The sequence below is a fragment of the Elephas maximus genome, chromosome 3 (assembly GCF_024166365.1).
Source record: "Elephas maximus indicus isolate mEleMax1 chromosome 3, mEleMax1 primary haplotype, whole genome shotgun sequence".
NCBI lineage: Eukaryota > Metazoa > Chordata > Mammalia > Proboscidea > Elephantidae > Elephas > Elephas maximus.
The window spans coordinates 6,811,148-6,837,076 of record NC_064821.1 but is presented as its reverse complement, the minus strand read 5'-3'; the positions used below and the strand labels follow the sequence as shown (position 1 = coordinate 6,837,076).

Below are 25,929 nucleotides of genomic sequence, written 5' to 3'. Positions count from 1 at the left end.
AAAAACCAGCTAGGCAGCCGGACCCACCACTTCTCGGGTTCTGGGGAAGCCTCCAACACCCTCTGAGCCTCGGTTTTCTAATCTGTGAAATGGGGGCGATGAGAGGACCTGTCTCACAGGTGACAGACTCTGCTAACCACCCCGCAACATTCACTGGGTTTGAAAATACGTTTTAAGCATCTACAATGCGCCAGGCACCGAGACCACGGCTCTGAACAACACAGTCCCCGAATCCCTGTCCTGGAGGAGCTGGCCTTCTAGAAGGATGCAGCCCATAAACAAGATGAATAAGTAATGGTCAGGAGCCCTGGTGGCACAACGGTTAAGGCTTCAGCTGCTAACCAAAAGGTCAGCAGTTTGAACCCACCCAGCGGCTCCGTGGGAGAAAGACCTGGGGACCTGCGTCTGTAAAGATTACAGCCAAGAAAACACTGTGGGGCAGTTCTACTTTGTCACGTGGGGTCGCTATGAGTCAGAATTGACTCAGTGGCACCCAGCAACAACAACATAGAGGTCAGCCAGGATGGCTCACAGAGAAGAAGTCCCAGGGGAGGGGGAGGGGAGATGCCAGCAGGTTGACAGTTTCCATGGGGTTGCCAGGAGGCCTGGCGGAGCAGGTGGTCCTGGAGCAAACATCCGAAGGAAGTGCAGGTGGGCGCTGGGTGTGTCCCGGGAAGTTCCAGGCAGAGGGCACAGCCAATGCAAAGGCTGCGAGCTGGGAGCATGTCTGACTTTTTTGAGGAAGAGGAGGCCAGGGCTCAGAGAATTCCTGAAATCAGGTCAGCAGGATGTCAGGAAGAATGAGATGTGGAAGGTGAGGACTCCGGGACTAGGGAAGCCGGGGAATCCCGTCTGATCTTACAGCTTCCAACGCAGGCTGGTAGAAGAAAGGGGTTCCCCAGATCCTTGGCAGGAGGCAGGAGAAACTGGGGCCACAGAAGCACTGCCTCTGGGGACTGGAAGAGCCACGGAGTCTTTGTTATTCAAAGTGGACAAGTCCTTGGACTCTTCTGGGGATGGAGAGCTAATCCCCTCCTGAGGCTGCCTCTTGTGTAGCCAAATAAAAAAAATAAAATAAAATAAACCACAGTCTTATTAAAAAAAAAACAAAACCAGCCTTGCAGGTCTGACAGAAACTGGAGAAACTCCGAAAACACGGCCCCCAGACACCCTTTTAACTCAGAACTGAAGTCACTCCTGAGGTTCACCCTTCAGCCAAAGATTTGATAGGCTTTTTTTATAGAGCCAGCAATAACTAACACACATGACAAATGTGCTTCAGTCACGTGTACAAGACTAATGGCCGCTCCGGCCCCGAAGCAAGGACGGGAAGGCAGGGACAGGAAAACTGAAAACTGGACGAGTGGAAACAGGGAGCCCAAGGGAGAGTGCTGGCCTATCGCAGGGTTGGCAACCAATGTCACAAAACAAATTGTCTATTAACTGTTTAATGAGAAACTAATTTCCTATGTCAAGTTTCACCCAAATCACAAAATAAATTTTAAAAAGTGACAATATCTGCTTAATAAATAAATAAATCCATCACAGGCTCAAATCTGCCCCCTATAGTCAAGTACAGCTCAGTTCCCAGGCCCCATACCCCTGGGACTGCCCACACCCCACGCCAGCCCTCGGATATTTGGGCGACCTGTTGTTGTTGTTGTTGTTGGGTGCCATTGAGTCAATTCCACCTCACAGCGACCCCATGTGACAGAGTAGAACTGCCCCATAGGGTTTTCTTGGCTGTAATTTTTACAGGAGCAGACCACCAGGGTTCAAACCGCCAACTTTTCAGTTAGCAGCCGAGTGCTTAACTCTTGTGGCATCAGGACCCCTTCATGGAGGTTTACGTGCTGCAAATAACAACAGTAATAAATCACGGTCTCCCCACTAATCCACCAAGGGAAAATGTCCTCCCACCCTAGCCTCCCGTCCGCTTGCCTCCCTGGGGATAATCCTGTTGCCCATTCAAAGGACCCCTTCTGGAACTTTCCCTTGGAGTTACTCCCTCAGATATAACACGAATGGAATCGTGCCATTCACATTGTGCAGCGTTCTGGTTGTTGTTTTCAACAGCTAGAGACTTTAGCATCTTGATACGTAGCTTCCTGATGGTTGGTCCCCAATAGTCTGTAATATGATGTTCCAGAATTATCGTGGTACCGGCGCCGGTTGCCATGGAGTGGATTCTGACTCACAGTGACCCCATGTGTGTCAGAGTAGAACTGTGCCCCACAGGGTTTTCAATGGCTGATTTTTCGGACATATATTGCTAGCCCTTTCTTCCGAGGCACCTCTGGGTGGGTTCAAACTGCCAACCTTTTGGTTAGCGGCTGAGCACGTTAGCTGTTTCCAGCACTCAGGGGCTCCATAATTCTCGTTACTGGTCCTGTATTCGCAGACATCACAGGGCACCTTTCAGCCTTGACACCTAGGCTCCTGGGCCAACAGAGAATTGAGTCTTGGGCACAAGCTGAGCATCTCTTCCCTACACCCTAATAAAATCGGTTTTATCACTGTAAAAGCTGACCCGTCCATAGATTAACGATAATGGAGCCCTCACTGGGGGCCAGGACAGGAGCTGGGCGAATGGAATCCCCATCAAACCACCCTCTGCGGTGGAAGCTGAAGCTGCCCCAGCCTACAGAGGGGAAACTGAGACTGGGAGAGGTGCAAGGTCCGCCACAAGGCCTCAAGCTCCAGGTGAACGCCGCTGCTGCCCCGATTACCCAGTAATGATGATGACAAGTTTGAGAATGACAACAGCTGCCACGTTCAAGTGCTTTCAGCACCCTCAGTGGGCCAGGCCCTCTGCCTGGAACTCCCCCCAGACACGCCCAGCGCACGCACACAGCCTCAGGTCCTTCTGATGTTTGCTCCCAGGCCACCTGCTCAGTCGGGCCTCCGGGCCTCCCGGCAGCCCCATCCGAAATGCCAACCTGCTGGCATCTCCCCTCCCCCTCCCCTGGGATATTTTCTCTGTGAGCCGTCATGGTCTGACCTCTGTGTTACAGTTATTGGGTGCTGTCAGGCAGATTTTTGACTCAGTGACCCATGTGACAGGGTAGAAGTATCCCGTGGGGGTTTCTAGACTGTAATCTTTACAGGAGCAGATCACCAAGTCTTTCTCCCACAGAGCCACTACATGGGTTCAAACCTCCAGCCTTGACGGTTAGCAGCTGAGCCCTTAACCATTGTGCCACCAGGGCCCCTGACTTAATACGTTGTTATTTTTGGTACCATCAAGTAGCTTCCGACTCATAGCAACCCCGTGTACAGTAGAGCAAAATACTGCCTGGTCCTAAACCATCCTCACAATGTCTGAGCCCCCTGTTGGCAGCCACCGTGTCAGTCCGTCTTGCTGCAGGTCTTTTTTTCCTTCACTAACACTCTACCAAGTATGACGTCCTTCTCCAGGGACTGGTCCCTCCTGATAACATGTCCAAAGTACGTGAGACAAAGTCTCGCCATCCTTGCTTCTAAGGAGCGTTCTGGCTGTACTTCTTCCAAGACAAATTTGTTCCTTCTTCTGGCAGTCCATGGGATATTCAATATTCTTCACCAACACCACAATTCAAAGGCGTCAGTTCTTCTGTCTTCTTTATTCATTGTCCAGCTTTCGCATGCACATGAGGTGACTGAAAGCACCAAGGCTTGGGCCAGGCGCACCTGAGTCCTCAAAGTAACAACTTTGCTCTTTAACACTTTAAAGAGGTCTTTTTTGCAGCTGATTTGTCCGATGCAATGCATCATCTGATTTCTTGACTGCTGTTTCCATGGGTGTTGATTGCGGATCCAAGAAAAATGAAATCCTTGACAACATCAATTTTTTCTCCATTTATCAAGACGTTGCTTATTGGTTCAGTTGTGAGGATTTTTGTTTTATGTTGAGGTGCAATCCATACTGAAGGCTGTGGTCCTTGATCTTCATCAGTAAGTGCTTCAAGTCCTCTTCACTTTCAGCAAGCAGGGTTGTGTCATCTGCATAACGTGGGTTGTTAGTGAGTCTTCCTCCAATCCTGATGCCCCGTTCTTCTTCATATAGTCCAGCTTCTTAGATTATTTGCTCAGCATACATATCGAATAGGTATGGTAAAAGGATACAACCCTGACACACACCTTTCCTGACTTTAAACCAATCAGTATCCCCTTGTTCTGTCCGAACAACTGCCTCTTGATCTATGTAAAGGTTCCTCATGAGCACAATTAAGTGTTCTGGAATTCCCATTCTTCGTAACGTTATCCATAATTCATCAGGATCCACGCAGATGAATGCCTTTGCATCGTGAATAAAACACAGGTAAACATCTTCCTGGTATTCTCTATTTCAGCCAGGATCCATCTGACATCAGCAAGGATATCCCTGGTTCCACGTCCTCTTCTGAATCCGGCTCGAGATTCTGGCAGTTCCCTGTCGATATACTGCTGCAGCCGTTTTTTACTTGCGTGTGATATTAATGATATTGTTCTATAATTCCCACATTCTGCTGGATCACCTTTTTTCATCTTGATTATGGGATGTGTCCTATGATGCAGCTTCTCCAGGGCAGGGATTTGGGACTGTGTCGTTGACGGCTGTGGCCTGGGTATCTGGCGCAGAGTTGGTGCGCAAAGCGTATTTTCAAAGCCAATGAATGTTGGAGAGTAATTAGAAGCGTATGTCATCTTCGAGAGGAGCCCTGGTGGTACAGTGGGTAAGTTCTTGGCTGCTAACCAAAAGGTCCATGGTTCGAACCCACCAGTGGCTCCACAGGAGAAAGATGTGGCAGTCAGCTTCTGTAAAGGTTACAGCCTTGGAAACCCTATGGGGCAGTTGTACTATGCCCTACAGAGTTGCTCTGAGTCAAAACCAACCCTGCGGCAGTGGGTTTTTGGTCATCTGCTAGGTGGGAACTCACATGGCACCCGTTTTACAGATGAGAAAGCTGAGGCTGAGAGGATGCAGAGACTTCCCCAGGACACAGGATGTGGTTGGCTGGCCACCCACCAAGGTGGCTGCTGTTAGTTGCTATCAGGACCATTCTGACTCTTGGCGGCCCCATGTGTGCAAAGGAGAACCGTGCTCCACACGGTTTTCAAGGCTGTGCTCTTTTGGAAGCAGATCGCCCGGCCTTACTTGCAAGGCACGTCTGGGTGGGTCTGGGCTGCCAACTTTTAGTTTAGTAGCTCAGCGGCTAACTATTTGCACCACCCAGGGACCCCACAGCAAGGTGGTGGGTGCATGGAAGGACAGTTTCCCGGCAGACCCTCCCAGAGAACCTGCCCACAACTGCGCTTTCTGAATCTGGAGGACGGGATGGGGCGGGGCAGATGGGGGAGTCCCTGAGCCTTGGCGGGTCCCAGGGAAACCCATTCCCAGCCGGTTCTCAGCCTCAGCCGCGGTCGGATAAGACCGCACCGGGTAGACAGAGGAGCAGACAGGGCGTTGGAAAGGAAGAGTCGGAAGGGTTGTCTGCGCTCGGCCGCTTGCTCACGTCCCCAGACAGCTCACTCCCGCCCGCGAGGCATCCGGTTCCACGCTCCAAAGGCTCCACTTCCTGGGGTGCCTGGGGGTGCGTGCCCCCGCGGCGCCCGGTCAGCGACGTGCGTGGCCCCGCCTGAGCCCCCAGCCCCCGTGGGCGGTGCCGCCCAGGCCGCAGGGGCAGCGCGGGGCGGGGCCGGCGGCGGCGCGCGGAGCTGCCCGCAGTGCGGGCGGTGCTAGGACCCGCAGGGGCCTCCCAGGCCCGGCGCCTCCCGTCCCCCATCCTGTCCTCCTTTCCCACCCCCTCCCCAAAATGAGGAAACGGAGCGACTTGCACCAAGTTGTGCAGCCGGGGCCACCTCGGGGTGCACAGCCGGCGCCCAGGGGCCCTCCTGGGGGCAAGCGCGGTGTGCGGCCCTGGGACGCCCCCTGAGCAGGTGAGCGCCAGGATGGGAGTGGAGAGGGAGACGTGGGGCGGGGTGGGGACCCTGAGGGTGCTGGGTGGGGAGACCGGCGTGCACGGAAAGGGCCGTGTGCACGTGCGTGTGCGCGTCCCGGACACGCGGCGTATAGTCGGCCGAGCAGAGAGCGGTTGGAGCGAATCGGGCAGGGGCGCGGTGGGAGTATTTTTCAGGGAGCAGGGGTGCGCGTCTGCGAGCACTCGCGGGTGTGTGGAGGGAAGCGCGCGTGGGGCCGAGCTGCGTGTGCACGGCCTTACGTGTGCGCGGCGCCCAGGTGTTCGTTCCAGTGTGGCTGTGTGTGCTGAGGGGGACGGGGCAGGCAGGTACACACGTTGCCGGCCGTCCGAGCGCCTGTGCGTGTGAACTCGCATGTACTCGTGTGTACACACCTGTTTCTAGGTGGACGCGCCTTTGCTTGCGGCCCTGCGCGCCTGTGTTTCCCTGTGTCCGAGCCTCTTGTGTTTGTGTGCGCGCGTGTGTACATGGATCAGTGTGCGTGTGAGTACACGTGGGGCTGGGGCGCAGACTGGAAGGGCTGGGACTCACCCCCACCCCCTATTGCCTAGGCGCTTGAAGTGGATGAAATGGGGGATCCCCTGGCGACGGGGGGTGGGGTGTGGGGCAACGTTGGTGCTGGCTGCTCCCTCCCCAGCAGGATGAAAGACTGTGTTTGCCATTCTGGATGGTGTGATCAGAAAGGCTCAGCTGGCGGCCAGGGGAGCCCAGCAGGGCTGCACCGCCCCGCCCCCTCCCCCCCCCCCCAGGGTCAGAGATACTTGGAATGACCTTGACTCATCCCTGATTCCCTTGCCCTGCCCCTGCCTGCCTCCCAGAAAAAGAGGAAGAACCAGGCACCAGTGGCCCTGAGCTCCCGAGCTAGTGTGCCAACCGCTGGGACCTGAGCTGGGCTCTCTGGGCCTGAGCCAGGCGCTCTTCCCCCTCCCCACTCTGCGGCTCCTTGCTCTGCCCTCCCTTGCCTCAGTTTCCCCTTGGAGACCATGGCTGGGCGAGTCTCTGTGGTTTCCTTCCTGGCACTTCATGGCCGTGACTCTGCTAAGGAGCCTCCCCGGGTAAAAACCACTTCCCCAAAGGGGCTTCAGGAGCCACATCTAGGTTGCCTTTGGGGGGGGCTCTTTCTGCCCCCCGGTTCTTGCCCCTCCGGGCCTTTGCTGGAAGTGGTAGTTGCTGGACCCTGGGGTCCCAGTCTGGTTGGACCCTGGACTCTGAAGCTTATTTCTGCCCCTCCCCAGGTGAGTTCCTGCTTCCTCCGCTCCTGGCATCCCCCACCCATCTCAGCCAGGATGCCCACGGTGAGTACCCCCAGGCTGGTGCCCCTACCTCAGCTCAGACCCTTGAGACCAAAGCTTCAGCCCCTTGGGGGGAAGGAGGATGCTGCTCCGTCCCAGAGTAGGGGGGCTGACCTCTGACTGGCACCCCTCCTGTGGGTGTCTGCCCAGTCTTTATTGCTCTTGAGGTCCGTTTTCTTCCTGACTTTCTGTCTGGGGCCCCCTGTTTGTGACTTGGTCTAATATTTCTCCTTGCCCTTTCTCTCACCCTCTCTCCCCGCTCCCTCTTTCTCTGTTACTTTCTGTCTCAATCCTACTTGCTGCCTTTTTGTCTGTCTCTACATCTCTCTGTCTTCCTGTCTCTCACCTTCCTGTCTTCTCCGCTGCTTCCACATCCTCCCCGGTCTCCTCCCCTACACCCCTCCATCACTTCACCCCAGAGGCGCTGGGCACCGGGGACCCAATGCATCACCAAGTGTGAACACACACGCCCCAAGCCGGGGGAGCTGGCCTTTCACAAGGGCGATGTGGTCACCATCCTGGAGGCCTGTGAGGTGAGTGTGGGGGGGGTGACAGAGGTGTGTGCATGAATGTGCCTGCAAGGGGGAACTTGGGGTGGGGATCGGGGGTCCTCTCCATCAGAACCCTGACCCCCTCCCTCCCTCCCTGGCAGAGCAAGAGCTGGTACCGCGCCAAGCACCATGCCAGCGGGCAGGAGGGGCTGCTGGCCGCAGGCGCCCTGCGGGAGCGAGAGGCCCTCTCAGCTGACCCCAAGCTCAGCCTCATGCCGTGAGTGGGTGGGGAGGCCCATGGGGTGTGGAGGTCCCTGCCTGTTCCTGTCCCTCCTGCCTGACCAGCTAGCTGCCCTCGCTCCATCCACCGACGGCTGCAGGTGGTTCCACGGGAAGATCTCAGGCCAGGAGGCCGTGCAGCAGCTGCAGCCGCCAGAGGATGGGCTGTTCCTGGTACGCGAGTCAGTGCGCCACCCTGGGGACTACGTGCTGTGCGTCAGCTTCGGCCGCGACGTCATCCACTACCGCGTGCTGCATCGCGACGGCCACCTCACCATCGACGAGGTGGTCTGCTTCTGCAACCTCATGGACATGGTCGAGGTGCGGGCCGGCTGGGCGACAGGGGACCCCCAGGGCAGGACCACCCATACAGCGGTGGGGCTGGGCCCTGTCCTGTCCCCACCTGCTGGGCAGACATGGGACGCCCAGGACAGGACCCCCCAACGCAGAGATGGGGGGACTACCCTGCCCTGTCCCCACCCACTGGGCAGACACAGCACCCGCAGATTAGGACCCCCAATACAGAGATGGGGGCTGGGCCCCACCCTCTCCCCATCCGCTAAGCAGACACGAGATGCCGGGGGAGGAACCCCCAATGCAGAGAGGAGGGACTGCCTCACCCTGTCCCCACCTACTGGGCAGATATGGCATCCTGAGGTCAGGACCCCCCAGTATAGAGATGGGGGGCTGGGCCCTGTCTTGTTCCCACTTGCTGGGCAGATATGGGATCCTCAGAGCAGGACTCCCCAAAGCAGAGATGGAGGGACTGGTCCCCATGGATCCCAAAATCGATACCCTGCCACTGGACAGACATAGGAACCCCTACAACGGGATGCCCCAGTGCCAGAGATAGCCCTCCGTGGACCCCAAAGTCCTCCATTTTTCACCCCCAGAGTGGAACCAGGGACTGGGGTGACTTCCAAGGGCCCCCAGCAATCTCCAAGTTACCACTGACCCAGGTGACCCCCTTCCACTACTCCTGCCCCACATCCTTTCCTGTTCCCATGGAAACCAGCCCACAGATTCCCTGGGAACCAAACCCCTCTCCTCCCAGCTCCTGCCCACCCCATCCAGAGACCACCTGAGAAGGGGACAGTGGGGTGCAGGGGTCCCCCAGACCCCAGGTCAGGCTCATGGCTGCCTTTGCATCCCCACCTCCCCTCCCCCACAGCATTACAGCAAGGAGAAGGGGGCCATTTGCACAAAGCTCGTCACCCCAAAGCGGAAGCAGGGCACTAAGTCGGCGGAGGAGGAGCTGGCCAAGGGTAGGGGCTGGGGCCCGGGTTGGGGGACCTCTTGACCACCATATCCCTTGTAGGCTCCCGTCCCTACCCACGTTATCCCAGCTTTGGGGGGTGGGCTCCTGGGGTCCCGGGCCCATCTTGGTCCACCTCAGAGCCTTCTAAGGACTAGATCATCTAAGCACGTACCTGTGTCTCACCTGAGCACATACCTGTGCCTCACCTGAGCACTACTTATATCTATCACCTGAGCGTGTCACCTGTTTCTGTCACCTGAGTATATACGTGTGTCTCACCTGAGCATTTGCCTGTGTTTGGGGCTGTGGGACAGAAAAATAAGACCTGGGCTGCCCTTGGGGCCAGGCAGAGGCACCCATAGACACAAATTACCCCAAAATCAAAGAAATTCTTGTACTTGTGGCTTCTTCCATGTTCCCAGCATCCACCATGTCGCCTGGGCCTGAACGTGGCCTGTCCCATACTCCCTGAATCCCCTCCATCGGCAAGTTCTTTGCTGTTGTTGGCTGCCGTCAGTTCGGCCCCGACACATGGCGACCCCGTGCACAGCTGAACAAAACGCTGCCTAGTCCTGTGCCGTCCCCAGGACAGAGTGGGAGTCGGGCTGTGGCGATCCACAGGGTTTTCACTGGCCGATTTTCAAAAGTGGATCAGGCCTTTCTTCTTCATCTTAGTCTGGAAGCTCTGCTGAAACCTGGTCAGCATCCTAATAACACACACGCCTCCACTGACCGACGGGGGGTGGGTGCGCATGAGATGCATTGGCTGGGAATCAAACACAGGTCTCCCGCACGGACGGCAAGAATCCTACCCCTGAACCACTAACACCAGTTAGATCCGGCCCCCTCCTCACCCCTGCAGCCCCTGCCCCAATCCACTCTCAGGCACTCCCGTCAAACCACCTTCTCCTGGGGGCAGTCCCCCCTTCCAGCCTCAGAGGCAGTTACATGACTATCCACCCTCCTCACTCCCCTGTTTTAAAGCTCTTCCATGGCTCCCCTGACTTCCAGGGCCTCCCCACCTAACCTGAGCTTCCTTTCCAGTGTCATCTACAAGGGCCTCCCTCCACACCTACTGGGTTCATTGTTTTACTCTTTATTTCCTTTCATGTCTCTGTGCCTTTGCACATTCTGTTCCCTCCACTGGCATGCTTTTCCAGCCCATAATAAAATGCCCCCCTACCACACTCATTCCTACAGTATTTTGCACCTAATTATTCTATCTGTCTCCTCAGAAGAAAATGCCTCTCGAGGGGAAATCTGGGTGTCTGGGGGCTGCTACTTGGGTGGAGACTAGTGTCCCCCACCTGATTGTACCTTAAGGGCTTAAGATTTGGAGGATCTTTAGGGAGAAAGAGGAGGAGGCTTGCAGAACCAACTAGAGGAGAGGGAAGAGGAGAGGACAGAAGTGGGGGCCAGAGCAGAGATGGGGACAGAATGCTGCAAGTTTCCAGAACCTGTATCCCATCTCTCTGTTGTAATTTTTTGTGCCGAGTATGTTCCTGGGTGATCAGCGGTAGGACTGTAAAGGGAAGGGCCTGAGGGGTATCCAGAGGGATACCACATCCCCAGCCAGGAGAGGAGACAACTCCTCTGCCATTATCCTGCTAGGAAACCCCTTTTTGCTCAAGTCATCCAGATGTAGATTATGTCACTTGCAACAACTATAAAAACTGGTACCAGGAGTGGGGTGTCTCAGCCATGGGAACTTGGGAAACAGCACCCACTGCATTTTTCCATGACGAGGGCGTTGTGGGCAACATCACCTGGTCTCTTGCCAGGTGGAGCCCCCCATGGGAAGGGCTGGGGAGCCAGTTCCCCTCTGACCATGTCCCCTCTCCACAGCCGGGTGGTTACTGAACCTGCAGCACTTGACCTTGGGAGCTCAGATTGGAGAGGGGGAGTTTGGAGGTGAGTGGGGAGGTAAGCGGGGAGGGCTACTCAACCATGTACTAGCTGTGCAACTGAGCCTCAGTTTCCCACTCTGTAAAAAGGAGGTAATGACAGCCGTTGTGAGGAGTAAGTTAACTCCGGCAGATCTCCAGTAAATGTTAGCTATTCCTTCACACTTTTGTGCTCTAGAGCACACGATGGTCACTCTGCTTGGGATGCCACTCCCTGAAATTATTATTCTAGAAGTTTAAAGGGCTTACACCAGGGGTTGTCAAACTGCTTCTATAAAGGTCCAGAAAGTAAATATTTTCAGCTTTGTGGACCAGACAGTCTCTGTGGCGTCTATTCAGCTCTAGGGTTGTAGCATAAAAGCCACCACAGACAGCAGGCAAATTAGTGGGCGTGGCCATGTGCCAGTAAAACTATTTACAGGTCCTGACATTTGAATTTCATATCATTTTTACATGTCACAAAATATCATTCTTTTGTTTTTTTCCCCCAATCGTTTAACAGTGTAAATACCATTCTTAGCTGAGGAGCTGTACAAAAATAGGTGGTGGGCTGGATTCGGCAGACCCCTGGCTTAGATGATTCTTTTCGATCAGGGTTTGAGCCTTTAGGGACAGGGGGTTTCAGGGTTTGGGACTGCAGCTGCGTTGGGGATCAGTGTGAGTGGATGTGTCCGTCTGTCCGTTTCCGTCGGGGCCTGATCTCTGTCCGCACGCCCGCTCCCCCTAGCCGTCCTTCAGGGGGAGTACCTGGGACAGAAGGTGGCTGTGAAGAATATCAAGTGCGATGTGACGGCCCAGGCCTTCCTGGATGAGACAGCAGTCATGACGTGAGTCCCCAGCGTGGGGGGGGAAGGCGTGTTCCGGGCCTGGGGGTCCTGGCCACGCCCTCACCCCACCCCGCCCCGCCCCCAGGAAGATGCAGCACAAGAACCTGGTGCGGCTCCTGGGCGTGATTCTGCACCAGGGGCTCTACATCGTCATGGAACACGTGAGCAAGGTGGGGGCGGGGCCTCGGGCGGGGCGGGCCCGGGGTTCTGGCAGGGGCGGGGCCAGGAGTCCACCGGGGGTGGGGCCTGAGACTAGCAGGGGCGGGGATTCTGGTGGGGGCGGGGCCGGGGTTCCAGCAGGGGTGGCGATCCGATAGGGGCGGGGTCGGGCCTGGCGGGCATGCTGGGGGGAGGGGAGCCTAGCCGTCGCGAGCCCACCCCTACCCCCTCCCCGCCTCTCCCCTCCACAGGGCAACCTGGTGAACTTCCTGCGGACACGGGGCCGGGCCCTTGTGAACACTGCCCAGCTCCTGCAGTTTTCACTGTGAGTGGGGATTGAGGAGGGAGAATGGGTGGGAGGAAACTGAGGCACAGCGAAGGGAGGAGCCCGGCCTTGGGAGTGGGCGGCCCCCAGCTCCGCCCGCCGTCCCGCCCCCCAGGCATGTGGCCGAGGGCATGGAGTACCTGGAGAGCAAGAAACTGGTGCACCGCGACCTCGCCGCGCGCAACATCCTGGTGTCCGAGGACCTGGTAGCCAAGGTCAGCGACTTTGGCCTGGCCAAGGCCGAGAGGAAGGGGCTGGACTCGAGCCGGCTGCCGGTCAAGTGGACTGCACCAGAGGCTCTGAAGCACGGGGTGAGCCCCCTCCGCCCCGGGGCGGGGGCAGGCGGGGCAGGCTTGGAGCTCCAGCTTTGCAGTGTGATTCTGGGTGCGTCATCTGACCTCTCTGAACCCCCCAGGGGAAGTAGGGGCCGGGAGAGTCCCTGCCCCCCATGAGCACCTGGCACGTAATTGTCCTTGTCCGCCTCTGTCCGGTCCTTCCCTTGTGTGACCCTCTCTGGGACTCTGTTGCCTCATCTCTGAAATAGACTTGGGAACCCTTGGTCTTTGTGAGCTCCACACAGAGGGGAAGAATGGTGGTCCCCTCCCTGCCTGGGTCTGAGCTCGACTGGATTGTAGGGGCCCAGGGCGGGGCGGGGGAGTCTATTGGGAGGAGACCAGAGAGGGTCAACCCAGGGGGACTCTCTGGAGGAAGCAGGAGCCTGAGTGGAAGACCCCAGGCCACCCTCCTCACCCTGATCTTGGGCCCCACAGAAGTTCTCCAGCAAGTCGGATGTCTGGAGTTTTGGGGTCCTGCTATGGGAGGTCTTCTCATATGGCCGGGCTCCATACCCCAAAATGGTGAGCGGGGCCTGGAGGGGCAGCTGCTGGGTCTTGAGTGGGTCTGGGTGTGGTGGCCTTGACCTTCTGCCCATACTGACATGCCCTTTGTCCACAGTCGCTGAAGGAGGTATCGGAGGCTGTGGAGAAAGGCTACCGCATGGAACCCCCTGAGGGCTGCCCGGGCTCCATCCACGCCCTCATGGGAAGCTGCTGGGAGGCTGAGCCCGCCCGCCGGCCGCCCTTCCGAAAGCTGGCAGAGAAGCTGGCCCGTGAGCTGCGCAGCGCTGGTGCACCAGCCTCCATGGGGGGGCAGGAGGCAGATGGCTCCACGTCGCCCCCTGCCCAGGAGCCCTGACCCCACCGGTGGGGCCACAGGCCCCAGAGGACCAAGAGAATAGGGGGCACAGGAGGGTGCAGGCCAGGCCTGAGGAGAGTCAGCCTGCCTGGCTGCCTTCCGGGCTCCGGTAGCCGGTGGACACCACAGACCCTGGGGAACGTGAAGGATTCACACCTTGATAAAGATGCTGGTTCCAAGGACAGTGGGTGTCTGTGTCTCTCTGACCCCTGGAGCCTTCTCAGCCTTAGGGGGCTGTACCTGGCCTCCCCACAGACCATGTGTTTTGGATCCACCCACCTATCCATCCATCCATCCATCCATCCATCCATCCATCCACCCACCCACCCATCCATCCATCCAACCACACATCCATCCACCACCCACCCACCCATCCATCCATCCACCATCCTTCTATCCATCCACCCACTACCCACCCATCCATCCATCCATCCACACATCCATCCATCCATCCATCCATCCATCCACCACCCACCCGTCCACCCACCCACCCATCCATCCATCCATCCACACATCCATCCACCACCCAGCCATCCACCCTCCATCCATCCGTCCACGCGCCAGTCTACCCATCCACCACCCACCCGTCCATTCACTTAACCAACAGTGAGCACCTGCTATGTGCCAACCCCGTTCTGGGCACTGGAACACTGCACATCCCCTGCTGTGACAGAGCTCATGGGTGACCCTGCCCTTAGATAAAGAACAGCCGTATGTCCAGGGGCCAGCAGATGTGGGCTTCACGTCCCAGCCTGAAATCCACACTGGAGACCCTAGTTTGGTTCCCATCCAGTGCACCTCATGCAGAGTCCCCACCCGTCTGTCTGTGGGGGCTTCCGTGTGGCTGCGATCCTGAATGGGTTTCAGTGGAGCTTCCAGACTACGATAGACTAGGAAGAAAGGCCTGGCAATCTACTGCTAAAAATCAGCCCATGGAAACTCCATGGATCACAAGGGTCCCATCTGCAACTGATCATTGGAATGGCGCGGACTGGGGCAGCATTTCACTCCGCTGCACGTGGGACTGCCATGCGTCAGGGCCAACTCGAAGGCAGCCAACAACAATCCCATCAATTGGCTTTCTGGACCAGCCAGCCTGAAGGAGGCCTGCAGAGGGTTCTCCAAGCTGGGGCCTGACCCCACCCCCAGGACCCCCTGAGCTGGGGACAGCAGGCCACAGCCAGCCCTCCCACCTCATCCGACCCACCCCTGAGCTGAGCCAGAGCCACAGAAATGTCACTCCAAGATTCACGCTGACCTCCAACGTGGCCCCCTGAAGCCCACCCTCAGGCCTCAGTTTCCCCACCGGCACCTGAAAGGTTTAATGATTCTTCCCGAGGCGGGGGGAGTCGGGGGAGGCTGGAAGGGCTGGGAGTGGGCTGACCCCGCCTAATCCAGCTGGCAGGGGCCACCTGTCCCCTCGGCCTTGTACCCCCCCCGGCGCCCCTAATCCGCCTTCTAAGCTGACGCAGCGTCTGGAGCCTACGCGCCTCCCAAGTCACCCAAAGCCCCCATGCACCTCACATCCCAATCCCTCCATGGCTTCTTAACTACAAGGTCCAATTAGCTAATTGGGGCTTGAGCACAGAAGAGGCTCGTTAGCGTTTTAAAGTGATGAAACAATCAGAGGAGTTATCTTCCCGGCACCCCGTATGTCTGCTGGCCAGCTCACTTCACTGGGCCCCAGCTGCAGAGCCCTGGCAAGCCCACCTTACAGAGGGGGCAGCTGAGGATGGGAAGGGGCACAGGCCCGGGAGTCCCTCGGTGCTCCAGCCGCATCTCCCTGCCCAGCTCTCCGCCTCGGACACTAAGCCCCTTGGCCCACTGACCGCAGTTGTGGTTAGTTGGTTGGCTGGCCCTGACTCATGGCGACCCCGCGTGTGTCAGAGCAGAACTGGGCTCCACAGGGTTTTCCATGGCTGATTTTTCAGAAGGAGATCACCAGGCCTTTCTTCCGAGGCACCTCTGGGTGCATTTGAACCTCCAACCGTCCTGTTAGCACTCATACCACCCAGGGACTTTCCTTTTCTCTGTGTGAGCCTGCTTCTCTGTGTCTCTGTCTCCCTTCAAAGTCAGCATTCTGGAAGGATCTGTCTCTACTTCCTCACCTTGCCATTGCTCTCCAGCCTCTCTACTGCCCTGGGTCCCCAGCCTCCATCCCCCTGAGCAGTCCTCCCTTCCAGTCCTCAGTGTCCCTAAATCCAACAGCTGTTTTCCAGGCCTCACCTGGCCTGCTGCCCCAGGCCCCAAAGCACCCTCTTCTCTCAGTTTTCAGGACCTCCCCTCTGCCTGAGTCGCCATCCTCCCTGCCCAGCTTCGGGTCCCCTGGACACTCCCAGGCTCCTGGGACTGAGGGCCAAACCGGCTCCACCTCTGGGACAATCTCGCCATCCACCCATCCCTAAAACAGGGGCTCCCTACCCCCACGTCTTGTCCCTCCCAAACTCCACCCCCATCTCCATCCCCAGGATCTCTGCCCTGGCTTCCAGCCTTTCTCACTGGACACTGCTGCTGCTTCCTCCTGGCCTCCCGTCTTGCCCTTCCCAGCTCCACAACCTTCCATAGCTCCCCAGTACCCCCACACACACCCAGTCGTGTCTGGAAATTGCAGCCTTAAACCCCATCTCCCATCTGATCACCTTCCTTTCAAAGTAGCCACGTACCCCACGCACACCATTCTCTCCCCTCCTGCTTGAGCTTTTTCCCTAGTCTTATGACCCCCTGACACACTCGACCTCTATGCATCTAGCTGCTGGTTGTCCATCTCCCCACTAGGATGTCAGGCACGGATTTTTGTCTGTTCTGTTCACTGCTGTGAGCAGTACCTGATATACAGAAAGCACTCAATAAATGTTTGTTGGACGGATGAATAAATAATAAAAGTTAGACAATGAATAAGGAAGACTGAAAAAGAATTGATCCCTTTGAATTACAGTGTTGGTGAAGAGTGCTGAATGCACCATGGACTGCCAGAAGAATGAAAAAAATCTGTCCTGGAAGAAGTACAGCCAGAATGCTCCTAAGAGGTGAGGATGGTCTCACACACTTTGGACATGTTATCAGGAGGGCCCAGTCCCTGGAGAAGGACATTGTGCTTGGTAAAGTAGAGGGTCAGCGAAGAAGAGGAAGACCCTCAACGAGAGGGATTAACACAGCGGCTGCAACAATGGGCTCAAACACAGCAACGATCATGAGGGTGGTGCGGGACCAGGCAGTTTCGTCCTGTTGTCCACAGGGTCACTGTGAGTCGCAGCTGACTGATCGGCACCTAACAACAACATAAGTCAAAAGCCAGCTGAAATGCCTTCTAGCCCTTGCCCTGGTCAGCGTCCAGGGGAACCAGCGGGAAGCGCCTTCACCTGTCAGGACCTCAGTTTCTCCATCCTCCTTGACATCTGTGAGTCTAGGTGATAAAAATAACAGCTAACATTCATTGACCGCTTTCTGTTTGCCAATGGCTGTGCAAAGCACTTACTGACTCATTGAATCTCTGTGATAGCCCCACAAGGTATGTCCTCGTGTTACTGTTTTACAGTCAGGGAAACTGAGGCCCGGGGGGACGCCCTTGCTGGCTGAGCCAGGCTGACAGTCCTGGCCACCCTCTGAGCCCCAGCCCTCCACCTGCCCCGCCCTCCCTCGGCGGCTCAGGGCAACCAGGGCCTGGGCAGGGGGGGCCCCGCTTCAATTAATCACCTCCTGGATGGGCTAATCCTCCTCCGCCTGGCCCCCGCCCCATGGGGTCTGGAAGGGCCAGGCTGGGAGCAGACTCGGTGCTGGGCCTGCCAGGGCAGGTGCCCCTCGGATCCTGGGCAGACGGTGGGGCTGTGCGGCGGTAAGCACTGGGCAGGCGGGCACAGGCGGGCGTGGGGCGCAGAGGGCCCCCCAGGGCACACTTAAGGAGCTAGAAGGCGCCCTATGGGGGTGGCATCCCAGCTTCCTGCCTTCCTAGGGGGTCTTAGAGCAATGTAGGGAGATGAAGGCAGAGGCACAGAAAAGGAGAGAGACAGTAGGGATGAGGAGACAGAAAGAAATAACCAAAGAGGCAGAGAAGGAAGCAGAGAGAGAGCCTAAGAGGGCGAGATGGGGGCTGGGGTGGGTAGAGGCAGAAGGGGATTGGCTGGGCCTCAGTAGATCCAGCAGGTGTTTGGAGCTCCCCTGCCCTCTGCCAGCCAGCAGTCCTTCCTGCTGTCTCCTCACCATCTGGCCTGCTGCCATCCTGCCAGGTGGGGGCGAGGAGAAGCCATGTTCCTGAGCCCAAGCGAGGGGCCCGTGGCCAAGGGCGGGGGGCCAGGGCCAGGTGAGGAGGCCCCCAAGAAGAAGCACCGGAGAAACCGCACAACTTTCACCACGTACCAGCTGCACCAGCTGGAGCGGGCGTTCGAGGCCTCCCACTACCCAGATGTGTACAGCCGAGAGGAGCTGGCGGCCAAGGTGCACCTGCCCGAGGTGCGTGTGCAGGTGAGGGGGCCACCCACTCCTCTGCCCCAGCCTGGGGAGGGAGGTGCGCAGGCAGGAGGAGAAACTGGGAAGGCTTCCTGGAGGAGGGGATGAGGGAGCTGAGTCCTTGATGTTTGAGTAGGAGTTTGCCAGATGGGAAGGGAAAAGGGTGTTGTTCTAGCATTTGCAAAGATGTCAAGATGGAGGAGTTTCCCTTGAGCTGGGTGGGAGGAGGGGAAGCAGGGAATGTCGCTGATAAAAGAGCTTAAAGGGCTTGGAGTGCTGAGCTGGGCTCGAAGCCTGGGGGCTCTGGGCAATAACAAGGAAGAACTAGATTCAATAACGATTTCGGGCCTGGTTTGATGCAGACAACACTGCCCTGGGCCAAGCAACAAAGCCTGTGGGCATTGCAGCAGGTGGGAGTCAGGTTGGACCAGAGGTAGAACCCCACAGCTGGGAGGGGGTGGGGTGGAGGGGAGGAGCCTTAGCACTTCCCCCCTTCCCCCCGCCCCCAGGTGTGGTTCCAGAACCGCAGGGCCAAGTGGCGCCGCCAGGAGCGCCTGGAGTCGGGCTCAGGGGCCATGACAGCCCCACGGCTCCCTGAGGCCCCAGCACTGCCCTTTGCCTGCCCTCCGGCCGTGCCGCTGCCCCTGGAGCCCTGGCTGGGCCCAGGGCCCCCTGCAGTGGCAGGCCTCCCACGCCTCTTGGGCCCAGGCCCCACCATGCAGGCGCCCTTTGGGCCACACGCCTTTGGTCCAGCCTTCGCGGACGGATTCACCCTAGAGGAGGCGTCCCTGCGGCTGCTGGCCAAGGAGCATGCACAGGTCCTGGATAGGGCCTGGCCCCCAGCCTGAGCCTGCTGCCTGGCTGGCCTTCCCTGTCCCTGGGACCTAGGGCCCCCTGACTGTGACCACGGCCAAGGTCACGGAGTGGCTCAGCCGTCGGGCCAGGGTCACTGGGGAGCAACACTTGCAGCGCAGGCTGCTGGGGGGCCCCTGCCCATCCAGGCCTACCATGCCCTGGCCGCCCACGGCACCATCGCCTCCTCCCCTGCCTTTCAGGAAGACTCTTGCCCAGCTGGGGAAAGGAGGTGGCCAAAGGATTCCAGGACTAGGGGGCAGACCCTGGCCTGGCCTCAGAGGAGTCTGCCCTTTTTTTTTTTTTTATTGTTGAGAAAATACAGAGCAGAACATACACCAATTCACGTTTCTACGTGTACACTTCAGTGACATTGATCACATTCCTCGAGTTGTGCAAGCGTTCTCACCCTCCTTTTCGGAGTTGTTCCTCCTCCTTTAACATAAACTCAGCGCCCCCTAAGTTTCCTATCTGACCTTTGGAGTTGGTGTCAACCATGCACAAGGCAGACATTCTTTACTAGTTAAGCTAAACTGCTGTTTGATTTAAAGAAGGCTTCAGGGGAGATTTTTGGTTTAAGGTTTAAAGATTATCTCAGGGCAGTAGTTTTGGGGGCTCATCCAGCCTCGATGGCTCCAGAAAGCCTAGATTCTATGAAATGTTTCCATTCTGTTCTGCATTCCCCCCACTTTTCATCAATTCTCCTGTAGAATCATTGATCAGAGTTCAGTAAAGATAGCTGGGTACAACGCAGTTCTTCCGGTCTCACGGCAAAGGAGGCGTTTGGTCACACAAGCATCAGCCACGGTCTCTGCCCTTCTTGGGGCCTCAGTCTCCCCCGTCAAATGGGTGTGGGTGGTTGGACTCTGAGATTCTTGGACTGGAAGGCTGGAACTAGGAACCACTGGGGGATTAATTCTGGGAGCTGACGGTTCCAAATTCCTCCACCTAGTCCTACTCCCTCTCCCCAGCAGAGCTGTCCCACTCACTGATGCAGCCCCTCCCCAAGGAACAACCAGGCAGCGGTGGCAGCAGCTCCCTGTTGTGTGGCTTCCTTCCCTGCGTGCCAGCCCCAGGGCCGATCACTGTCCTCTCCGTGAAAGCCCTGGGAGGTGGGCATAGCTACTAGCCCCCTCTTACAGAGGGGTAAACCGAGGCCCAGAGATGAGAAGCCTGTTTCCTGAGCCTGCACAGTCAGGGGTAGGGGAGCTCTTTTTCAAACTTCTTGCTTGGCTCCATGACTTGGGGCGCCAGGCTGGGTCCGTGCTGGCCTGGGATGCTGGGGACCCAGGCAGGAATACTAACGGGAGACTCTCAGGCAAGGGCAGGCTGGCACGGGGGATAGTGTCCGTCAGCACTACCTCCGCGTATCAAGGCAGTTGCTATGCCCCCAGCAGCTCCAGGCCCCTTGGATGTCTCCCAGCCCAGTGAGGGTGGTGATGGGGCCTGGTGGCCAGGTCTGACCCAGTCCTGGCTCCCAGGGCCCTCCGGGCATAACAATGACCGCCCTTGCAGGGTGGAGCTGGACTCCAGAACAAAGAGGCTGGTGGGTGGAAGGAACAGGTGTGACTCTTGCCCGAGGCTGCCCCAGTACCAGCACAGGGCGTACAGCCCCATGGGATGAGGCAGCCTGGGCCAGGATGTCCACATCCTCCCAAGGCCCTTTTGGGTGACCACATTCATGTGCACCTCCTGGTTCCTGACACCCAGACTGCCTGCCCACCGGGGCTCACACCTGTACACTCATCTCCATTCTCAGGCCTCATGCCCTGTTTACACCTGAACCTCACACCTGTGTTCACCCCCCCCCCAGACACAAACACACAAAGCTCCCCAACTGCAGGGGAGCAGCCTCTGTGAATGGTGCCCCTAGAGGTGTGAGGCCAACCCATCCATTCATCCATCCACCCCTGCATCCACCTACCTGTCCATCTCCCCACCCATCCACACTTCATCTGTCTATTCATCCACCCATTCACCCACCCATCCACTCGTTCACCCACCCATCCACTCATCTACCCACTCACCCACCCATCCGTCAATCCATCCATTCACTCATTCATCTGCCCATCCATCCATCCACTTATCCACCCATCCATCTATTCATCCATCATCCATCCATCCATTCACCAACCCACCGACCCAGCAATCCACCCACCGACTCACCCATCTACCATCCATCCACCCACCCATCCATCCACCCACCCATCTATCCATCCATCATCAATTCAATATATTTCCGAGTGTGCACTATGGGCTAGGCACTGAGGATGCAGCAGTGAACAAGACAGACAAAATCCCCCCCTCCGCCCGTGGAGTTCACATTTCAGTAGGAAACTCAAGAAACAAGATAAAATAATAATAATAATACACTAAGACATGAAAGGTCAGAGGTGATAAGTGCTGGAGAGAAAAATAAAGCAGAGAAGGGTGACCGGGAGTGCGTGGCAGGGACCGTAGTGTAACATGTGGTCAGGGGAAGCCTCGTCAGGGACGTGGTGACCAGGAGTGTGCAGCCAGGACTGTAGTGTTAACAGGTGGTTAGGGGAGGCCTCACTGGGGATGTGACTTTTGAGCAGAGACCTGAAGGAGATGAGGAAGTAGCCGTGCAAGTATCTGGGGAAGAGCGTTCCAGCAAAGGTAACAGCATGTGCAAAGGCCCTGGGGCAGGACCAGGCCCGGTGAGTTGGAGGGGCAGTGAAGAGGCCCATGAGGCTGGGGCGGAGTGAGCCAGGAGGAGAGAGGAAGAAGGGAGGGTGGGGGGAGGGGGACAGGGGACAGGGCAGGTTGTGCAGGGCCCTGTGGGCCCATAGGGATTTGGTTTTGACCATGGGGCGATGGGAAGCCTGCTCCTGGTCAAATCCACAAATAAAGCTCGTTCACTCCCTTCAGCCCCATGCATCTGTCAGTTTGTCGTACTGTGGTGGCTTGCATTTTGCTGTGATGCTGGAAGCTATGCCACCGGTATTTCAAATACCAGCAGGGTCACCCACGGTGGCCAGGTTTCAGCTGGGATTCCAGACTAAGACAGACTAGAAAGAAGGACCTGGTGGTCTACTTCTGAAAACATAATCCAGTGAAAACCTTATGAATAGCAGTGGACGCTACCCGGTTAGAAGGAATAAATCGATCTTGGAAAAACTACAGCCAGAATGCTCCTAATAAACGAGGATGGCAAGACTTCTCACGTAATTTGGACACGTTTTCAAGGGGACCAGAGAAGGACATCATGCTTGGTGAAGCAGAGGGTCAGCAAAAAAAGGGAAGACCCTCAATGAGACAGACTGACACAGTGGCTCCAACAATGGGCTCAAACCCAGCAATGATGGTGAGGATGGCACAGGACGGGGCAGTGTTTCATTCTGTTGTACATGGGGTCGCTAGGAGTCGGAACTGACTTGATGGCACCTATCAACACCACCACTCCCTTCACCTGCTGGGCAGGAAGGTACCCATGATCCCCTGAGCCAATCCCCTAAGCAGATGTCAGTTCCTCGGATGGGGTGGAATTAGCCTAGAAGTCTACCACCCCAGCCCGAGGACACGTGCATGTGCAGGGTGGGGGCCCAGCCACAGCCCTCTGTGGGGCTGGATGGTGCCTGCATTCTGCTCCCACGTCCAGCCAGTGCCCTGGGCCACCAAAGTCCAAAGTCGCCTACCTGGGAGGGAGTGGGGCCAGCGGGGGATGGGAGGGTGCCTTGAATCTGCCCCAAGAAATCTCCTCAACCCATCCCCTCCACCCTGGGAATGGCTTTTTCTGCAGAAGCCCAGCCAGTTGCTGGGGTAGACGTTGGGGGCCAGGAACCTTCTGTGTGAGACGACCCCTCCCTCCCAGCCTGAGATCAGACAACACCCAGTGCCATCCTGGCCTGGTCACACGGACCCCAAGGTCTTTATTGGCACCCAGGATGCTGGTCCAGCCTTGCTGGGGATGGCAGGCAGAGACCTGGGCAAGGGGACCACCTCTGCTGTGCAAAAACTGTTTTTTGGCAGAAAAATAAAAAGTCTCTGTGAGGGCCGAGCGGGGGAAATGCCGCTTCTCCTGGGTACTCAGGGGTGGGGTGCCGGGCCCCTCTGTGGGGGCAGAGCGGGGGCGATGCCGCCCCTCCTGGGTTCTCAGGGGTGGGGTGCCGGGCCCCTCTGTGGGGGCAGAGCGGGGGCGATGCCGCCCCTCCTGGGTTCTCAGCGGTGGGGTCCCCGGCCCCTCTGTGGTGGAAGGGTTGGGACGATGCTGGCCTCTCCCGGCTGGGGTGCCCCATCCCTCTGTGGAGACAGGGCGGGGGCAACGCCCGCACCCCCAGGGCCGTGTGAGGGCCCCGCCCCCCCCGCTAGAACTTCCTGTTCCTGCTCAGCCGGTTATGGCGCCAGATGTTGTGTTTCCTCAGCAGCCTCCAGTACTCGTGAGTCTCGGGGTCCAGCTCCTCCAGCTTCTTGGGGGGACCCACGTTCATCTGGAACAACCTGACGGAGCAGGGGCGGGAATCAGGACACCCCCTGCCTCCTCCAGGCCCCCTGGACAGAGCTGTCGGTGGGGCTGGGTCCCACTCGGTGGCTGTGGTGGTCCCTTCCCCTGCCTGGGGGGGGACAAGGGAATGGACCCGTCCCCGCGGAGCTGCCTGTCCCCGAGGAGCTGCCCGTCCCCGTGGAGCTGCCTCCTGGTCCTTGTCTGTGCTGTGCCGTCTACCTGTAATGTCTTCTGCACCAACTTCGCTCAACCTTCCAGAACCTTCCCCAGCTTGAAGGATCAGCACGTGTCACTGGCTCCCACACCCTAACACTGGTCTCAGGATGACAAGCAAAATCTCCCTGCAGTCTGCCCAACCCTTCAAGGTCTGGGTCCTATCTCCCCTACTCCAGCCACTCAGGCCTCCTTGCTGTTCCTCCAACTCACCAGGCACGCTCTTGCCTCAGGGCCTTTGTACAGGCTGTACCCTCTGCCCGCAAGCCCCTTCCACCCACTGGGGTCTTGGCTCACACATCACCTCCCCGGGAAAGCTCTCCCCTAAACCTCGGACTCATAAGCCAAATCTCCCCGTCACCCTCCACCCCAATCACTCACTTCCCGGCTCCCTCTGGCTTCTGGGAGCAGCACCAACGGATTCACCCAGTTATTCGCTTACCACCTGCCTGCCAGCCAACCTCCCCTTCCGAGGGCAGCCTTGCCTCTTTTGTGCCCTGTTGCATCCCCAGTGCTGAGGACAAAGCCTGCATACAGTCAGCGCTTAATAAATGTTTGCTAAAGGAAAACAGGCATCGCCTTAAGCACATCACGTGCCCTGTGAGCTCATTAACTACCCACAACCGGCTGAGGGAGGTATGATCACCACCACTCCCATTTACAGACAGGGTGACCAAGGCACAGATGCTGGGAGGAGTGAGCGTCACTACCAGGCTCCACCGCCTGGAAGGTGGGTGAGGTGGCCGCTGGCAGGAAAGGACGCAGCCCACTCACCACTCGGGGTACTCGGCGTCTGGCTTCAGGACCACATCCTGGCCCTCCTTGTAGATGTTGACGCCCATGGCGTGGGTGGTGAGCCTGACGGGGTCTGTGCACACATCTGGGTCCTTCAGAGTCTCGATGACCATGCTGCCTTTACCTCCTCCTTTGCCGCCCTTCATGACTGGGGGGTGGGGAAGAAGGGGTTCAGCCCAGCTCTGCCCTGGTACCCCAGGAGGCCAGGCTCTCCTTTCCTCCTCAAATGGCCTCGGGCCCTGGCTGGACCCTTTTTCCCGAGTGCTCAAAATGATATGTAAGTATTAAATAATACTACAGCAAAAAAATACCACTGGAGCTCAAAGGGACCAAGTTTAAGTTCCATTTTATTCCTTCTCTTTATCCAACTGAGAAAGTTTCCACTGGCTACTATACATCTTTAACGGCTAACATTTACCAATGCCCACTTTCAAAAGAGGCGATCAGGCACGGCTGTATCCAGCTAAAATTCAATAAATTTGTCTTGCTTAAATGGCTAATATCTAAGCAAGTCTCGTTTCGTCCTTCAATTTCTGGTGATGATTTGCCCAAGGTCACATTGCAACTTGGAGGCAGAAACTAGAACGCAGCCGAAGTTTACAGCTCCCCTCCAAAGACGCACGCTATCGACCCGCGCCTGCGCAGTGAAACGCACTCGCTCCCCGTTCCCCCCACCCTGGTCAAAGGCCGCAAGGCTTCAGGCTGGCGCCTGCGCACTAAGAAAACACAAGTGCAAAGGCGTGCGCCCGCGCACTGCGTCCAACTGCTTTCTAACGCAGCTTCCACGCAGGCGCCTGCGCTCTAAGCAGCACTAGGTCCCTCAAACTGCGCCTGCGCCTAAAGCTTAGCTTCTGCCTCACTACGCTTGCGCATTGGCCCTAGGAAGCAGCTCTCCATTTCGCGCCTGCGCACTGCCAGATCCCCGTGTACCCACCATCTCCATCTTAGACCCCCTTAACCTAGTTTACCCGGTTTCTTGGCATAATCTCGGACCAGGAGCCCTCCGGGTGCAAAGGGGTCCTGGAGCTCCCGGGCCCGCCAGCGGGCCCAGGCCCGGCTAGCCCCAAATAGACGTCTGGCAGCCATGACATCCGCCGGCTGTTTGCACGTGCACACCTCCGGGAGACGTCCGCAGCCCAGGGGGTGCTTGGGAGTTGTAGGCTCCTAGAGATTTCTGGGAAATGTAGTATTCCCAACTATGTCTTAAAAAAAAAAGTCTTATATTCCCTATAATTTATTTAAACCTTTTTAGACATCTCCAGTTTATTTCCTTGATTTCCTGGCTTCTTCGATTACTTATTTAATTTAAGGTCAAACCAAACAAACCAAACCCACTGCCGTTGAATCAACTGGGACTCATAGCGACCCTATAGCATAAAGTAGAACTGCCCCATAGGGTTTCCAAGGAGCAGTTGGTGGACTTGAAATGCTGACGTTTCGGTTTGCAGCTTTAGCGTTTAACCACTGCATCCCACACTTTACATATTCCTGATTC

General features: G+C 57.3%; 3 protein-coding genes across 3 annotated transcripts; 2 read left to right on the top strand and 1 right to left on the bottom strand.

Moving 5' to 3' along the window:
* The first annotated feature begins 2,550 nt into the window (after window positions 1-2,550).
* MATK (megakaryocyte-associated tyrosine kinase) lies at window positions 2,551-13,843 on the top strand. Its single transcript, XM_049881342.1, has 15 exons — window positions 2,551-2,732; window positions 5,483-5,685; window positions 5,780-5,898; window positions 7,173-7,232; window positions 7,649-7,762; window positions 7,882-7,997; window positions 8,101-8,320; window positions 9,171-9,264; window positions 11,103-11,168; window positions 11,889-11,988; window positions 12,074-12,158; window positions 12,399-12,472; window positions 12,588-12,783; window positions 13,243-13,329; window positions 13,427-13,843. Exons 1-15 carry the CDS (start codon window positions 2,551-2,553, stop codon window positions 13,664-13,666), a joined length of 1,956 nt encoding a protein of 651 aa, XP_049737299.1. The 3' UTR covers window positions 13,667-13,843.
* Window positions 13,844-17,003: 3,160 nt separating this feature from the next.
* On the top strand, window positions 17,004-18,957 carry RAX2 (retina and anterior neural fold homeobox 2). Its single transcript, XM_049875779.1, has 3 exons — window positions 17,004-17,063; window positions 17,890-18,124; window positions 18,619-18,957. Exons 2-3 carry the CDS (start codon window positions 17,909-17,911, stop codon window positions 18,955-18,957), a joined length of 555 nt encoding a protein of 184 aa, XP_049731736.1. The 5' UTR covers window positions 17,004-17,063; window positions 17,890-17,908.
* A 3,866-nt stretch (window positions 18,958-22,823) lies between these two features.
* On the bottom strand, window positions 22,824-25,574 carry MRPL54 (mitochondrial ribosomal protein L54). Its single transcript, XM_049876406.1, has 3 exons — window positions 25,403-25,574; window positions 24,414-24,582; window positions 22,824-23,422 (listed from the first exon to the last, which is right to left on the bottom strand). Exons 1-3 carry the CDS (start codon window positions 25,518-25,520, stop codon window positions 23,290-23,292), a joined length of 420 nt encoding a protein of 139 aa, XP_049732363.1. The 5' UTR covers window positions 25,521-25,574; the 3' UTR covers window positions 22,824-23,289.
* Between the last annotated feature and the right edge of the window lie 355 nt (window positions 25,575-25,929).